The sequence below is a fragment of the Psammomys obesus genome, unplaced genomic scaffold (assembly GCF_907164565.1).
Source record: "Psammomys obesus unplaced genomic scaffold, mPsaObe1.curated_primary_1811, whole genome shotgun sequence".
NCBI classification, from domain to species: domain Eukaryota; kingdom Metazoa; phylum Chordata; class Mammalia; order Rodentia; family Muridae; genus Psammomys; species Psammomys obesus.
The window spans coordinates 22,082,988-22,100,608 of NW_026585894.1; the positions used below are offsets into that span (position 1 = coordinate 22,082,988).

At 39.9% G+C, this 17,621-nt stretch overlaps 1 protein-coding gene across 1 annotated transcript in view; it reads left to right on the forward strand.

Annotated features, from left to right (window-relative positions):
* Srpx (sushi repeat containing protein X-linked) overlaps nucleotides 1-16,734 on the forward strand; it is a 74,008-nt gene extending 57,274 nt beyond the window's left edge. Inside the window, exons 5-8 of the mRNA XM_055599562.1 lie at nucleotides 12,111-12,237; nucleotides 15,535-15,656; nucleotides 16,301-16,480; nucleotides 16,703-16,734. Of these exons, the coding sequence (XP_055455537.1) occupies nucleotides 12,111-12,237; nucleotides 15,535-15,656; nucleotides 16,301-16,480; nucleotides 16,703-16,734 (461 nt within the window). The remainder of the gene's footprint in view (nucleotides 1-12,110; nucleotides 12,238-15,534; nucleotides 15,657-16,300; nucleotides 16,481-16,702) is intronic.
* The last annotated feature ends 887 nt before the right edge of the window (nucleotides 16,735-17,621 follow it).

A 17,621-nucleotide genomic window follows, 5' to 3' on the forward strand; every position in this document is an offset into this window, starting at 1 on the left:
TAGACCTTATTGCGCTGGACCCAGGAGAATCTCAGGACGTGTAGAATGACCACAGTCCCAGATCCCGAGCTGTAGTTTGTTTGCTAGGAGCAGCCAGCAGCACTGGAGTTCCGGCACTGTGAAGCCGCTGTGCGCCTCTTTATCCTTCTGCTCAGCTGTGGCAGGGTTATGGCGGCGTTTGGGGGAGTGCCCGAAAGGATTGGGTTTTCTCAGCCCCGATCTCGGGTTGAGGTACAGACAATGTGGTCTGTGGCAGATTCTGCCCACCGCCTTTTGCCTCCTCCGAAGAGGGAGTACGGATTTTGAGCTGGGCGCGCAACTGCTCTCCGTGCGTGGAGGGAGCTCAATTGTGATGGCGGCAGGTACCCGAGGTCAGCGAGACCTTCCAAGGAAAGACTGGGTGACTCGTGATCAGTCTTGCAACTTTCCTTCCCTGTGGGGTTTTCTTGTGACTGGGACTCGCAGTCTCAGGCACCCATGTGCCCACCGATCAGCCTGGGAAAGTGATCGGGACAAGCAGGCTTGCGGTACCAGCCTGGAGACCCAAAGCCCGTGTTAGCCGGGTTCTCTTCCGGGTTCTGGCTGGGCAGCCGAGAGTGGACCGGACCGATTCCCATGCTGTGAGAGCCTCCCCTCTCCTGGGAAACACGATCGCTGTTGTTTTAGGGCCCAGAGTTCAGTCTCCTGGTCGCTGCACGGAGTGTGTTGTCCTGCTTCTCAGACACGGTGTTCTCCCGGGGCCGCCATCTTGGCCCTCCGAGATTCTTTTAGAACACAAATTCTTAAAGACTACATTTTAAGTAGACATACCTCTCTGCTACAGACCAAACATTTTCCTATTTTGAAAGAGGAAGAACAAATGAAACACAATTTTAAAAGTATGGATAAAGGAAAATTAGCAAATGCCTTTGGACATGAAAAGAGTACTTGTTTTGATGTTTTAACAATAGACAATGTGCATACCAGCTTAGTTGTTGAAATTCCTCTCTATATTTAAATATTTTCTACAGAGTAGACAGTGATTCAGCAACACAAGTTCAATCCTGAAATGAAAAAAATTCTTGAGATATAAAATATAGAAATTGATGGTAGATATTGTAGATATTTGGTTGTCTATTGTCTTGGTTCAACCAGTGACCAATGGGGCTGTTTTTGGTTGTAATTCATTATTTCATTACTGCAACTGTCAGCAAGGTTAAGAATAAAGGCATTGTTACAGAAGAACTTATATATATTTTTTTCTGGGCTGGCAAGTACACATACCATCAGGAATCTAATTTCAGTTTTAAAACCACTCGGTTGGTGGAAATACTGGTCACATTTTTGCTTCATGAATTACTACTAAACTGAACAGTCAAACTTTTAGTGGCCAACTCTAATAGAAATTAATTTGTGGCCGGGCATCTTTAGTACTGGTGCTTGCTCATTGTTTCCCTTCTTGTTTCCTTTGTTGTTTCTGGAAAGTTCCTTGAAATCTTGTGATGCCAAATAAATGGAACCACTTCCCAGAGCCATCCACAGGGATTGTCCTCTAGCTGGAGAAAGGAAAACAATTGGGCAAGCTTTCAAAGAGACGTTTTGTTCTGCCTATGGCAGTCATTCGCTTCATGTATCCCCTGAGGAAATAGATGACTCTGGCTTCCATCATCACTCTCAAATTCTTTTATAAAAATATACTTTTAGTTGAAATACAATTGCATTATATTTTTCTCCTTTGCCTCACTCCAGCCCCTCTCAAGTACCTTCCCTCCAACCCTCAAACTCTTAATGTTTGTCTCATTCATCTGCTGTTGTGCAACAAACCAGAGCTAAGTGGTTTCAAATAGCTAAAATATTGATCAAAGAGACACTGTGAGTTAGAAATTGGGCAGCATTTTATGGGAGATGGCTACCTTCTGCTAGCCATAATAATGGCTCAGGTAATAATGATTAAGGGACTGGAAGATCCAAGACCGTCTTCCACACATATAAAAAACACTTTGACTCGAGAAAGCTATGTTGACTAGAATCTGACTGAATCTTTCTCTCTTCTTTCCCCTGCCCTCTGTTTTCTTCCCTTCCCCCATGAACTAACACTATTTGAATTGTTTTACATGGAAACTGCTTTCAGACTAGTGAAATCTGAAGTGTCAGATTCTTTAACAGTAGCCTAGGGCTGAAACTGACAGAGGATCTTTTGAGTTCATTGTTAGTTGTTGACCAAGACATTGTTCCCATGAACCTTTTCCTGATTTCAAGAACCTGTATGGTTAAACATGTTAAAGATTCCTGGTTAAATAGTTCTGCTTCCAAAGTTGATACAGTACAATAGATTTGATTATCATATATTATACTCAGAAAGGAAAGTGAAATGCAGAGATTAAGCATATGACTTGTCAAATATCTCAAATGAAAAGGAGAGAGAACCAAGAATAGGACTTTCGCAGAGGCTTCAGAATTTCCACACAATAACTGGCTTTGCAGGCATCTGGACTTCAAGGGGAATACTAATTATGTTTCTATAGTAACCTTCTCTACTTCGTTCATGGAAATGTATCCTAACATATAAGAAGCTATGGTGGCCATGGGTAACTGGGGAATAATAACCTTAGCTCTATGAAGCATCAGCTGATCCACAGTCTAGCCAGAGTAATTGAGAGAGAGAGAGACAGTTGTTTAAAAAGGCTTTAGAATCCAGTCTTTTCGATGAACTTTGAGGATTTATAAGGAAGCTGAGTAAACAGTCTCAAAAGAATGCGCATATAAAGGTTGGATACAAACAATAGGTCACCACGACCACAACAACATACAGACATACACCCCCACACACAAAGAAAGGAACACTTGATATCTTAGGACACATTTAAAATTTGGAATGGAATATTTAAATATCACACCCCAAGGAAATTCTAAAATAGAAGACATGCTTTCTAGTCTAGAAATAAAACTGGTCAAAATATTATTTAGTTGTTTACTTAGTGCTTAACATTAGGGGTGAAAATTCAATGAATTGGTCAAAGAGAGCATATAGGATCAGTTGAGAACATAGGGTTCAACAAAGATTGCTTCCTATATGGTATGACTTCGAATTGTTTTGTATTTGGAGAAGCTCTCTTTCTGAACAACCTTTTGACTTGTCATTGTTAGATAGACACAAACTGTCTAGGGGAGTCTCTGAGACTGTCCCCCCAGATAACCTACTTTGGGGTGTGTCACCTAAGTGACACAAGGAAAAGAGAGAGTGTATCATAACATTTAGTCTACCTGAAAATTTATAATTTATATATCATAAATTATATATTATATATTTATAATTTGTAAGACTTCGTTCTTATAAATGAAAACACAAAGTAATTTTATATGGAAATCAGTAAGCTGTTCTCAGCTCCTCTTTCTCTGCATTGCCTTTTATGAAAGCATATTTTCTTTTTTTAAGTAATAAAATTTTTATTTTTTAATTTTTCCAATTTATTCACTTTGAATCTCAGCTGTAGGTCTCTCCCTCATACCCTCCCAATCCTGCCCTCCCTCACTCTTCTCTTCCCATGCCCCTCCCTCAGTCCATTGATTAGGAAGGTCCTCCTCCTCTTCCAACTGACCCTAGCCTATCAGATCTCATCAGGACTGGCTGCATTGTCATCCTCAGTGGCCTAGTAAGGATGCTCCCCTACAAAGGGAGGTGATCAAAGAGCCTGGCACTGGGTTCATGTCAGAGAAAGCTCCTGTTTCCCTTACTAGGGTACCCACTTGGATACTGAGCTGCGATAGGCTACATCTGTGCAAGGGTTCTAGGTTATCTCCATACATGGCCCTTGGTTGGAGTATCAGTCTCAGACAAGATTCCTGGGCCTAGATTTATTGGTTCTGTTGCTATCCTAGTGGAGCTCCTGTTCCCTTCATGTCTTTCTATCTCCCCCTTCTTTCATGAGATTCCTTATATTCTGCACAAAGTTTGGCTATGAGTCTCAGGATCTGCTTTAATACCCTGCTGGGTAAAGTCTTTGAGAGGCCCTCTGTGGTTGGCTCTTGTCCTATTCCCTGTTTTCTCTCTCTTCTGAAGTCTATCCAGTTTGTCTTTCTAAATGAGGATTGAGCATCTTGCCCAGGGTCCTCCTTCTTGCTTAGCTTCTTTAGGTGTACAGATCTTAGTATGTTTGTCCTATATTATATGTCTAATATCCACTTATAAGTGAGTGTATACCATGTGTGTCTTTCTGCTTCTAGGATACCTCACTCATGATAATCTTTTCTAGATCCCAACATATGCCTGCATATTTCATGATTTCTTTCTTTTTAAATGCTGAGTAATATTCCATTGTGTAAATTTAGCACAATTTCTGCATTCATTCTTCTGTTGAGGGACATCTGAGTTGTTTCCATATTCTGACTATTAAAAATAAAGCTGATACAAACAGGGTTGAGCAAATGTCCTTGTTGTATACTTAAGCATATTTTGGATATATGCCTCAGAGTAGTGTAGCTGGATCCTGAGGAAACGCTATTCCTAAATGTATGAGAAAGAGCCAGATTGATTTCCAAAGTGGTTGTACAAGTTTACATTCCCACCAGCAATGAAGGAGGGTTCTTCTTTCTCCACATCCTCTCCAGCATGTGTTGTCACTTGAGTTTTTTTTTTATCTTGGCTATTCTGATGGGTGTAAGGGGAAATCTCAGGGTCGTTTTGATTTGCATTTCCTTGTTGACTAAGGACACTGAACATTTCTTTAAGTGTTTCTCTGCCATTTGATATTCCTCTATTGAGAATTCTCTCTTTAGCTCTGTACACAATTTTGTAATTGGATTACTTGAATTTTTGCTCTTTAAGGTCTTGAATTCATTTTTTTTCACAACTAAAGTTTTATTCTCTTTAGAATATGACCCTTACAGGAAATTATTTTTTCTCCTATTTATAGAAATCCCATTTGCATTTATTTATGAGGCCAGTAATGTCTCATCAGTATTTCCCACTGGATAAAATATTTTTTTATTAATTACACTTTATTCACTTTGTATCCCCCCATAAGCTCCTCCATCCTCCCCTCCCGATCTCACCCTCCCTCCCCCTTCTTCACACATGCCCCTCCCCAAGTCCACTGATAGGGGAGGTCCTCCTCTCCTTCCTTCTGATCTTAGTCTATCAGATCTCATCAGGAGTGGCTGCATTGTCATCTTTATATATTCTGTTATTACCCCTCTATCAGATATAGGGTTGGTAAAGATCCTTTCCCAGTCTGAAGGATGTTGTTTTGTTCTAATGACAGTGTCCTTTGATTTACAGAAGTTTTTCAGTTTCATGAGGTCCGATTTACTGATTGTTGATCTTAGAGCTTGTACTGTTGGTGTTCTGTTCAGGAAGTTGTCTCCTCTGCCAATGAAGTCAAGGCTCTTCCCCACTTTTCCTTCTAACAGTTTTAGTGTGTGTGGTTTATGTCTTTGTTCTACTTGGGCTATAGTTTTGTGCAAGGTGATAAATGTGGGTCTATTTGTATTTTTCTACATGTAGATATCCACTTAGACCAGAGAAATTTGTTGAAGATGTTCTCTTTTTTCTCTTGTATGGTTTTGCCATCTTTGTCAAAAATAAGGTGGTCATGGGTATATAGATTTATTTTGGGGTCTACTATTCAATTCCATTGATTCACAAGTCAGTTTTTTATTACTGTTGCTCTATAGTACAGCTTGAGATCAAGGGTGGAGATACCTACCTCCAGGAGATCTTTTATTGTAGAGGATTGTTTTCGCAAGTCTGGTTTTCCTGTTATTCCATATGAAGTTGAGAATTTTTTTCTCAGGGTCTGTAAAGAATTGTGTTGGTGATTTGATGGGAATTGCATTGAATCTGTAGATTGCTTTTAGTTAAGATGGCCATTTTTACTGTGTTAATCCTGCCGAGCCATGGCCATGGAAAATCTTTCCATCTTCTGATGTCTTCTTCATTTTCACTGAGACATGTAGATTTTTTTCATACAAGTCTTCAACTTGCTTGGTTAGAGTTACACCAAGGTACTTAATGTCTTTTGTGGCTATTGGGAAGGGTGTTGTTTCTCTAATTTCTTTCTCAGCTCATTTGTCTTTTGCATACAGGAGGGCTACTGATTATTTGAGTTAATTTTGTATCCACTCACTTCGCTAAAGGTGTTTATCAGCTGCAGACATTCCCTGGTAGAATTTATGGGGTCACTCAGGTATACTATCATATCATCTGCAAAGAGTGATACTTTGACTTCTTCCTTTTCAATTTGAATCTGCTTGATCTCCTTTAACTGTCCTATTGCTCTAGCAAGGATTACAAGTACTATGTTGAAGAGGTATGGAGAGAGTTGTCAGCCTTGTATTGTCCCTGATTTCAGTGTGATTGATTTAAGTTTCTCTCCATTTAGTTTGATGTTGGCTATAGGCTTGTTGTGTTTTGCCTTTACTATGTTTAGGTAAGTGCCCTGTATCCCTGATCTCTCCAGAACTTTAAGTATGAAAGAGTATTGGATTTTATCAAATGCATTTTCAACATCTAAGGAGATGACCATGTGGATTTTTGTCTTTCAGTTTCTTTATATGGTGGTTTTACATCGATGGATTTCTGTATATGGAACCATCTCCATATACCTGGGATAAAGCCTACTTGGTCATAGTGGATGGCATCTTTGATATGTTCTTGGATTCGATTTGCTACTATTTTGTTGGGTATTTTTGCATCAATGTTCATAAGGGAGATTGGCCTGAAATTCTCTTTCTTTGTTGGGTATTTGTGAAGTTTAGGTATCAAGGTGACTGTGGCTTCATGTAATGAGTGTGGTAATATTCCTTCTGTTTCTATTTTGTGGAATACTTTGACAAGTATTGGTGTTAGCTCTTCTTTGAAGGTCTGTTAGAATTTGGGTGAAACATTCTTTAGTTGTCTATTAGGTCCATTTGATTTATGTCATCTGTTAGAGTCATTTTTTCTTTGTTTAATATCTGTTTTGTAGACCTATCCTTTGTTAAGAGTGGAGTGTTGAAGTCTCCCACTATTAATATGTGTGGATCTATGTGTGGTTTAAGTTTTATTAATGTTCCTTTTACAAATGTGGGTGCCCTTGTATTTGGGTCATAAATGTTCAGATTTGTGATGTCTTCTTGGTAGAATTTTCCTCTGATGATCATGAAGTTACATTCTCCATCTCTTTTTATTAATTTTGGTTGAAAGTCTATTTTATTAGATACTAGAATGGCTACTCCTGCTTGCTTCCTGGGTCTGTTTGCTTGGAAAACCACCTTCCATCCCTTTACTCTCAGGTAATGTCTATCTTTGTGTCTTAGGTGTGTTTCTTATATGCAAAAATTGTTATGTCTTGTTTATGCATTCACTCTATTAGTCTGTATTATTTATTAGAGAGTTGAGTCCATTGATATTGAGGGAGACAAATTACCAGTGGCTGTTAGATCCTTTGATTTTGATATTGGTTGTTGTCATGTGTTTGTGCACTGGTCTACTTTTAGTATTGCTATAGTGAAGTTATTTATTTCCTGTGTTTTTCTGAATATAGTTAGCTTTCTTGGGTTGTATTTTTCCTTCTGGTATCTTCTGTAATACTGGATTTGTGGGTAGATATTGTTTAAATTTTTTTTTGTCATTGAATATCTTGTTTTCTATTAACCTGGGCTGACATCTGTGTTTTCTTAGGTCTTCATATCTGTCCAGGCACTTCTGGTTTTCATATTCTCTCTTGAGAAGCCAGGTATAATTCTGATGGATTTATATGTTACTTGGTCCTTTTCCTTTGCAGCTTTTAGTGTTTTATCTTTGTTTTGCATACTTACTCTTTTGATTATTATGTGGTGGGAGGATTTTCTTTTCTGGTCTAATTTATTAGGTTTTCTGTAGGAGTCTTGTGTGCTTACAGGCCTCTCCTTTATATTGGGGATTTTTTTCTATGATTTTGTTGAAAATATTTTCTGGACCTTGGAAACAGGAATATTCTTTTTCCTCTATTCCTATTATTCTTAGTTTTTTTTTTTTTTCTTTTCATGTTGTCTTGGATTTCTTGGATGATTTGTGTCAGGAATTGTTTTAATTTTTATTTTTTATATTAATTACAGTTTATTCACTTTGCATCCCAGCTGTATATCCCCTCCCTCATTCCCTCCAAACCCTACCCTCCATCCCTCATTTCCTCCCATGCCCTTCTCCAAGTTCACTAATAGAAGAGGTCCTTCTCCATTCCATCTGCTCCTAGCCTGTCAGGTCTATTAGCACTGGCTGCATTGTCTTCCTCCGTGGCATGGTAAGGCTTCTCCCTCCTCTGGGAGAGGTGATCAAAGAGTCATCCCCTGAGTCCATGTCAGATACAGTCCCTGTTCCCATTACTAGGAAACATACTTTGAGACTGAGCTGCCATGGATACATGTATGCAGGGGTTCTAGGTTATCTCCATGCATGGTCCTCAGTTAGAGTATCAGTCTCAGAAAAGACACCTGGGCCAGATTTCTTGGTTCCGTTGCTCTCCTTGTGGAGCTCCTGTCCCCTCCATGTCTTTCTATCTCCCCCTTCTTTCATGAGATTCCCTGCACTCTGCCTAAAGTTTGGCTATGAGTCTCAGCATCTGCATTGATACCCTACTGGCTTGAGTCTTTAATTGATGCTCTGTGGTATGCTCCTGTCCTGTTCCCTGTTTTCTCCCTCTTCTGATGTCTATCCCATTTGCCTTTCTGAGTGAGGATTGATCATCTTTCCCAGAGTCCTCCTTTTTTTAAGCTGTTTTAGGTGTACAGATTTTTATGTTTATCCTATATTATATGTCTAATATCCACTTATAAGTGAATATATACCATGTGTGTCTTTTTGCATCTGGGATACCTCACTCAGGATGATCTTTGCTAGTTCCCACCATTTGCCTGCAAAATTCAGGATTTCCTTGTTTTTAATTGCTGAGTAGAATTCCATTGTGTAAATGTGCCACAATTTCTGTATCCATTCCTCAGTTGAGGGACATCTGGGTTCTTTCAGGATTTTTTTTAGATTTAACATTTTCTTTGTCAGATATATCAATTTCTTCCATTGTATCTTCCACACCTGAGGTTTTTTCCTTCCATCTTTCGTAGTCTTTTGGTTATGCTTACCTCTGTAGTTTTTTTTTTCTTCCCTAAGTTCTTCCTCTCCTTTATTTCCTCCATTTGTGTTTTCTTTAATTTTTACAATTATTTCTTCAGATATTGAACTGTTTTGTTGATTTCCTTCACCTATCTGACTGTTTTTCTATCTGTTTATCTGCTTTTCCTTCAATTCTTTCACCTGTTTGTTTGAACATTCTTCTGTGTCTTTTATTTCTTTCAGTGATTTAATTATTTCCTCTCTGAAGACCACAAACTGTTTGGCTGCATCTTCCTGTATTTCTTTATGTATGGCCATAATCTGTTTGACTTTACCTTTCTCTATTTCTTTATGCATTGTTTTTGTTTCTTCCATTATCCTCTTCGTAAGGACACTTGTAAGGTCATCTTCTTGAATTTCACTTAAATTAGGGTGCCTATAGCTTCATAGCTTCTTGTCCCTGGATAACTGTGTTCTGGGGATGCCATATTGCTTTGGCTTTTGTTGGTTGTGCTTTTGTGCTGGCTTCTACCCATCTGGCTGTCTCAGGTGTGGACTGTCAGTTTCTGGTGCCTGCTGGAATCCTGAAGTGGGGAGAATCCCCTTGGCAGGAAGACAGTTGTTCCTGAAGGAGACCTCCTTAGCTTTTTGGGTTTGGTCCCCAAATGGCCGGTACTTCTTAGGAAATTTCTGCAGATCACCTCAGGTGTATGGTCCTGTCTGGTAACTATGGTAGTTGGTACTCATGGGGGCTCTCCTCTCACTAAGGGAAGTCCTGGAAACAGTTGCCCTGCCACTGGTTTTCTTGCTCTGAATTTAGTGAGCTGCCAATGTTCTTCTTACTCTGTGTTTGCTGGATGCAGCCCTCTTGAAAAATCAGGGAGTCCTGCGGTTTGTTCTGTTTAGCCAGGGAGAGAGGTTGTGCTTTTTAGCAGCATCTGGGTGCTGATCCCATGGGTCCAGTGTCTGTAGGATGGAGCTCTGTGCCCCAGTACTCAAGTAGTAATCAGTGGCAGGTGATTGCACCACACTCAGGTGTGTGGCAGGAAGCTAGAGCTTGAAGCTTGGAACTTTTCCAGGAATTAGCTGGGTGCCCTGAGGTCAGACCTGATATTTCCTTCACCAACAGGGAAACCCAGCCTCTGGTGCTTTGGGGCCCACAGTTCTGTCTGGGATGGTAAGTCAGGAGCACAGGTGGGTATCTGGACTGGTGGCTGAGTTCCTGCTGGAGCCTGGGACCTTTTCCAGGGATTGTCTGTGTGACTTGAGGTCAGTTGATCCTGATTGGTTCTTTCACTGTAGGGTTTTTCTCTCTACTGGAAAAGCCAGTCTCTGGTGTTGTGGAGCCCACAGTTGAGTCTGGGATGGTGATCGGAGCACACAGGCATGTGGTTTGGGGTGGCGACCTAGCACCTGCTGGAACCTGGGAAATCTTCTGGGTTTTCCCCTTCCCTGGGAAACACAATCGTTGTTGTTTTAGGGCCCACAGTTTGGCCTGCTGGTTACTCTGCAATCACTGCTGTCCTGCTCATCAGACCCAGTGTCCTCTCAGCACCGCCAACTTGGATCCAAGCCTCATAAGCATATTTTCTACAAAGCAATTGCCAGCTATCTCTGACCGATGGGCAGCAAACGTTCAACACTTGTCTTTCTGGTTCACCCAAAAATGCTCACCTGAATTATGAAAGCATCTTTCCTGTTACCTAAAACATAAATTTAAAAAAGGATTATTTTAAAGAACCTAGTAACTGCAAGTGGATATTTCAGATAGATTGAAGCACATTTTTTTCTCATTGTGACATATACATTATTTTATCAATTCTTAAAGTATAGCTTTCACATTTTAATGTCATTGGAGTTAGGATGCATCTTATACTTGATCATGACTTAAATTCAATGAAACACGATAATGATTCAATTTAAGATCAATGTAATAAGGCTATGAATTCACAATCCATTGAAGCATGACATAGAATTAAAGCAAATTTGGATAAGTAAATGTAAAGCTGAGAAAATATTCAAAAATTATGAAAATAATCATAATTTTTATACTACACAAAATGAGAAATCTTTAGATAAGATACTGAGGAAAGTATGTGATGACAATTACTTGATGCATTTAGTTTCTCAGGGATGTGATTCAGTATCAGAGAGGATACTTAATTTTCAACTAGGCTGTAATAGTATTTAGATAATTATTGATTGATATGTGAAGCAATGCAAAACTGACTGCTGCATGCTGTCTTTACAAATTTCCGTACCTGCTTGGCATCAAGGGGAACTGGTAAACTTTATAATTTCCTCCTGTGATTTTACTTCAGCTTTGATTACAGGCAACATAACCCAATGTAGAAATAACATCGCAGTTATTTCCAGCCCTCCTTATCCACTCATCTTGCTATTGAGGGGGTGGAATAATTTAAATACTGAAGCCAACCCATGAGTCTCGGTGTGAACATATAAGTAATTTGAGAGAGGTGGCTCCATAACACATTCATGGCATTCAAGCTTGCCTTATCCAGAACAGTACTGTTTTCTGTCTCCCATTATGTGTGATTTGTTAAGCACCCCAATATACTGTAAATGCTGATAAATTTTTAACATCAGATTTGCTTGCACCTCCAACTCCAATATTTGAAATGACACCCTTGGATAAAGTTGTCAGGAAAAATTTGTTGCATTGAATTGAATAAAAGTAGGTGATTGTGATGATGCCTTTACTTGGTATTTCACAACACTGTCTTTAAATCTGTCACTAAAGCTGAGTGGCTTCTGGCTTTAGCTGATGAGCTGTGTTGTTGCCATGTCAGTATGTAGAATTTGGATGCGTACACCCAGTACACGTAGCAAGGGCATAGGATGGCAGGTCTGTTTTTTGCAGGTGAGTCCTAAATGCTCGTTAAAACTCAGCATGAGAGACAGGGCAGGATGAAAGGGTAGAAGAAAAATTCAGAGTGAACCATCTCTTCAGAAATGGCAAGTATCTAGAGGTCTTGGCTTGTCAGACTTTGCATGTTGGCCACCAGTTCAACAAATTATTTTTTGATTGGGTTATGTTTTCAAGATATGGAACCTCCTAGAATCAAGTGCCCAAGTGTGAAAGAACGTGTTGCTGAACCCAATAAGCTGACAGTCCGGGTGACCTGGGAAACTCCAGAGGGAAGAGACACCGCAGATGGTATTCTTACTGAGTAAGTTAATAAAATTTAGCAGCTGTAATGCTCTCTTGCTCTCTCCTCTCTTCCTCTCTCTCCCCCTCTTGTCCTTCCCTTCCCCTTCCTTGAAGCCTTGTACATTTTAGGAAAGCACGGGTGCTAAGCTACACATTACCAGCCTATGTTGTCTCTTAGGAAATGTCAGAGCATTTCCTAAATATGAAACATTTCCTACACAGAGTGAGGATGTATGTATGCCAATGTATGTTTCAGACCTAGTCCTTCTGGTCCCCATTTATGTAGCTTATGTATACGATTTTTATTGTCTGTCTTCACTACAATATGTTTAGTACTTTATCCCTAAAGGCAAAAACTGTACCTAGCATATATTTAGTACTTAGTCAATATTTATTGATGGGAGATAGGATGAAAAATAAAAGGGGTAAAGGGGAAAAAAGGAAAGGAAACAAAAAAGAAAGAAGGCAGCTGGTTAATTCAGAGTCTACTTTCTGCTATTGCATACAAAAAGGGTTCCTTCTTATGTCCCCGGGTCTTCCTAACTCTTCACACCCATTGGTAAACCTTCTGTGTCTCCCATACTAAGCCAAATTCTGTTCCCCTGGTTACTCTGTGGTTATGGTGTGATACAAAGCTTTTCTATTCCTTGTCTATTTTCTATTCCTGTTTTAAAACATTTCATGGGGGGTGGGGCTGAGAGATGGCTCAGAGGTTAAGAGCGCTGGCTGTTCTTCCAAAGGTCCTGAGTTCTATTTCTAGCAACCACATGGTGGCTCACAACCATCTATAATGAGATCTGGTGCCCTCTTCTGGCCTGCAGGCACACATGCAGGCAGAATATTATATAAATAAATAATAAATAAATCTTAAAAAAAAAAAAGAATTATAGCCCATGGCAGTTCAGTATCCAAGTGGGTTCCATTGTAATAGGAACAGGGACTGTCTCTGACATGAACTGATTGGCCTGCTCTTTAATTACCTCCCCCTGAGGGGGAAGCAGCATTATCAGGCCACAGAAGAAGACAATGCAGCCACTCCTGATGAGACCTAATTGACTAGGATCAAAAGGAAGGAAAAGAAGTCCTCCCCTATCAGTGGACTTGGGGAGGGGCATGCATGCAAAGGGTGGAAGGAGGGAGGGAACCACGGGGGGGGGGGATACAAAGTGAGTAAAGTGTAATTAATAAAGAAAAATAAAATAAAAAAAACTTAAAAAAAAAGAATTAAAAAAAACTTTTCATTTTTGTTTTTAAACTTCTGAGGTCATCAAACACTTAGAAAAGCTTGTGAGCCAAGTGTTGGTGTCCTCTGACTTTTCCCCACCCAACCCTGTTTTCTCGGCCATTGCATTTATAGTTTCATAACTAGATTAGTAATGGGTAGTCACCATTAGTGTAGGTGAGTCACATGTTCTAATATACCATTTGGACCTGTACCCTCACACTATTTCCCAGGAGACCCCTACTTCATGTCAGCATGTTCATCTATCAGTTAAAGTTCATGGCTCAGTTTGACCTTCAGATGTAGGACCCATACCCGGACAATAACATCCTTCTGACTTATGTCATTTTGGGCCATGAGGCAAGGACAGTGTTTCTAGAATCTTGCTAACGCCATGGGGCTCAAAACAAAACACTTTTGTACACAATTGTTAGCAATAGCATAAAATTTACTAATAAGAGAGGTTAGATCTCTTATTCACATTTTATTCCCACATACTAGTAAGCTCCCTTTATATCATCTACTTAAAAAAAAAAAAAAAAAAAACAGGATTAGGTTTTTTCAGCTGTAATTTCTCAAAGATAAAGTTTGATCATTGAAATATTTACTCTTGTAACATATACAGATTATATTCCCCCCTAGGAGAAACTTTATGGAATTCAGTTTAAAAGCTAAGCCATATGAAAGAAGCAACTCACTGTACACACACGAACATGCACATACAATATGTCTATAGTATACACACATATATATTTACATAAAAATTTCAAAAAAATCAAGTCAGAGTTGGTGTAATTGTGGGTTGGTCCTCATTTATCCTTAACTTGTTACAGTCTTGTGCAATGTCTGACTCAGCCCCTGGAATCAAATCAGTTCTTAGATTTATGGTTGGGCTCCTTGCTTTCCAAGGACATATCCTGGGGCTCCCTTCACCAGTATCTTGCCCAAGCTACTTTTATATAGCTTGCTTCTGAGAGGAAGGAGGTAGTGACAAGCTCTGACACCATTATTTTCATGATGAAATGGAATCTCAGACAAATTAGCAGCTACTCATATTTGAATGATTACTCATTCGGGGTTACCTGGATTTACATTTGCTATCTAAAGATCTTACAATTTTAAGGCATTTAAAGTCAAAAGTAACACATCTCTGAATGATAATATCTCTGACACTTTCCTGAGACTCCTCAGTTCATATGCCTTGTAAGCATGTCCCACCTATGTGTAAAACATTCCTTAATGGTGATAATGATAATTCCACATGCCCATTATCGTCAAATATCATCATGCTTAGGAACTGCAAACAGAAGGTGAGATGTTTATATGTTAAAAATTAACCAAAAGCTGTTATGTGATATGTTATACCTCTTGGTAGTGTTGCAAAATAACTAAGATAGATGCCATAGTCATCCCTTACTGTGCAAATCAAAGCCAAGTTTCTGAGCCTTCTGTTGTCCTTGTTTTCTTACCTTTGAAATGGAGACTTCTACCAACCTCCTAGGAGTTCTATGAGGATTAAATTAAATAATGAAACCATGCCTGATATATATAAGAAGTATATAAAGCAAGCAACAAAGTTTGCTTTTACTATTAAAGTATTAGGACAGCCAAGGATTTGTAGAGAATTTACCATTTGCTCAGAAAGGTCATCACTGACCCAGATAGAAAAAGCAAAGAACATTTTAATACCTATTGAAAGCCCAAAGTGCCAAATGACCGACTAAACTGTGCTCTGAAGTAATTTTTCTCAGAAAGTATTGTGTTACCTGCCCAACAGGAAAGAAATGCAGACTTAGCCTGCAACAAGGGTTCCCACACCCTGTTCTATCTTTCAGTAGCAAACAAACAAATAATTGATCAAAAACGTGAATCTCCCCTCAGTTTGGGAATTCTGTTTTTCTGGTTTCAAATTGCTCTTATAATTTGAAGGGGAACTCAGGGGACCCTGTGCCTCACAGAGCCTTTGTTCTGGGGAAAGGACTCAAAGGCTCCTCTTTAGCAGCACTTCCCTCTCTCCTGTATAGACTCGGACCCCCAAAACTGCTTTTCAGGTACACAGTCATAATCCTGAGTATTTCTGCTTTCTTCCTTAAGTGTTATCCTAAAAGGCCTCCCTCCAGGTTCCACTTTTCCAGAAGGAGACCACAAGATTGAGTACACAGTCTATGATAGAGCTGAGAACAAGGGCACTTGCAAGTTTCGAGTTAAAGTAAGAGGTGAGACTGTTGCTTCCTGGTACTTGTCCCATCACTGGAAAATCAAGCCAGACTGCTCTGAATGGCCCCTATAGTAAGGCTACTGCCAGCTATGCATTAAGTTTTCATGAATCTGACTAAAGCATTCCATCTTTATGCTTGGATTTTGCTATTAGTAGGATACATAAGGAACAGGGCTAGTACCACAGGAGCCCCTCGTTGTCTGTCCAAGAAGACAGATACTTAATAATTTTTCCATCCGCCACTGAGCTAATAACTCAAGTACTTGTAATAACTGAGTGGTTACGGGTTCCTTCTTTTAGGCCACTAAGATGCTATACTCTTTGTTTTTCAGACTTTCGGTCTGCCTGAGAAAATATTTTTAAAAACTCTGTGTTTCAAGGTTTGGACAGCTAGTCAGTACTATTTCCTCTTCAGAGCTCAGTCTCTTCATCTGTAACCTGAGGGGGTAATGGTGCCATCTAAAAAGTGTCACTGGTACAAGTGGTGACCATTCTGGAGCGTTAAAGAATAGCCCTCCTTTCCTTGCACTTATTTCACTAGATGATGTCTAACCTCATAGCAAAGCTGGGGCCTCCCCTTCGCTGGTTACTTTATGGAAGAACACCAGGGTTAAAGCTGCTCTGCATTTGTGTCTCCCGCAGTTAGGCGCTGTGGCAAACTCAATGCTCCAGAGAATGGGTATATGAAGTGTTCCAGTGATGGTGACAATTATGGGGCCACCTGTGAGTTCTCCTGCATTGGTGGCTATGAGCTTCAAGGAAGTCCTGCTCGAGTATGTCAGTCTAATCTGGCGTGGTCTGGCACGGAGCCCACCTGTGCAGGTATGTGTGCAGGTCTTTCTCCAACTGGCAGCAGAATCTGAAAACCCTGATTCCAGGGCAGATAGAAAGTAATTTTCTTTCCTGGACTTCATGAAGGCCAGTGTCATTGGTGCACGTTTGTGTGGGTGAACAGAGGTGCCAAGCCCCTGCTGCAGCCCATCTCATCCCACTTCCCTGTATTGCTTTTTGCCGGTTCTCTGATCCCTCTTTCATGTCTTTTAGGAAACATTCTGGAAACCAGATCTCAGGGCTAGCTTTTAGAGATATTAAAGGCCAACAGACAGTTTACATAACTTTACTGCCCTATTTTACGGCTGGAGGATCTAGTTTTCAAAGCTAGTCTACTGCTGGGTTTAAACAGTATAATTCATGTCTTGCACCATTGGCTTGAAAATCATGCAAATCTTGGACATTTGATTTATTTACCTATCTATTTATTTATTTAGTATTTTTTGAGACAGGTTGTCTCTGTGTAGTCTTGGCTGTCCTGAACTCGCTTTGTAGACCAGACTGGCCTTGAACTCTCAGAGATCTACCTGCCTCTGCCTCCCCAAGTGCTGGGATTACAGGCATGCACCTTATCTTGGCTTATCTTGGGCATTTGAAATCCTTTCTCCTATGTAAAATGAGGAAATCAGACTTCTCATAATCATGGTCATCTATTGAGTGCTGGAAAAGAAAAGTGCCTGGTACAGGATAAGCCTTGAACATATGCCAGAAGTTCTTACAGAGGAACAGCAATTAGGCTAGGTATAGCAGAAAGTATGAAATCTAGACTACCTAGGAAACTCTAGGCCCATTTATATATATATGCTTCATTTTTCCCTCAATCTCAGGTATCTCCACCCCCTTTAACTCTACCATGCAGAGCAGGTGGACGCAACTCTTTAATTTCATACATTAAAGTAGACAAGACACATTTGTGTCAGATTCCTGAGCTAAGTAATTAATGTACATATTTGTGACACTGAGGCCTGGAGTATCTTGTCAAATAATCTCGTGTCTATGTGGTAGCTATTAGTCACATATGGGTATGAAGCATTTGAAATGAGTCTAAATTCAGGTGCGTTGTCAATGTAAAATATACACCAACTTCAAAGCCTTAGCACAATAAAGAATATAAAGCATCCCTATTTTTTTT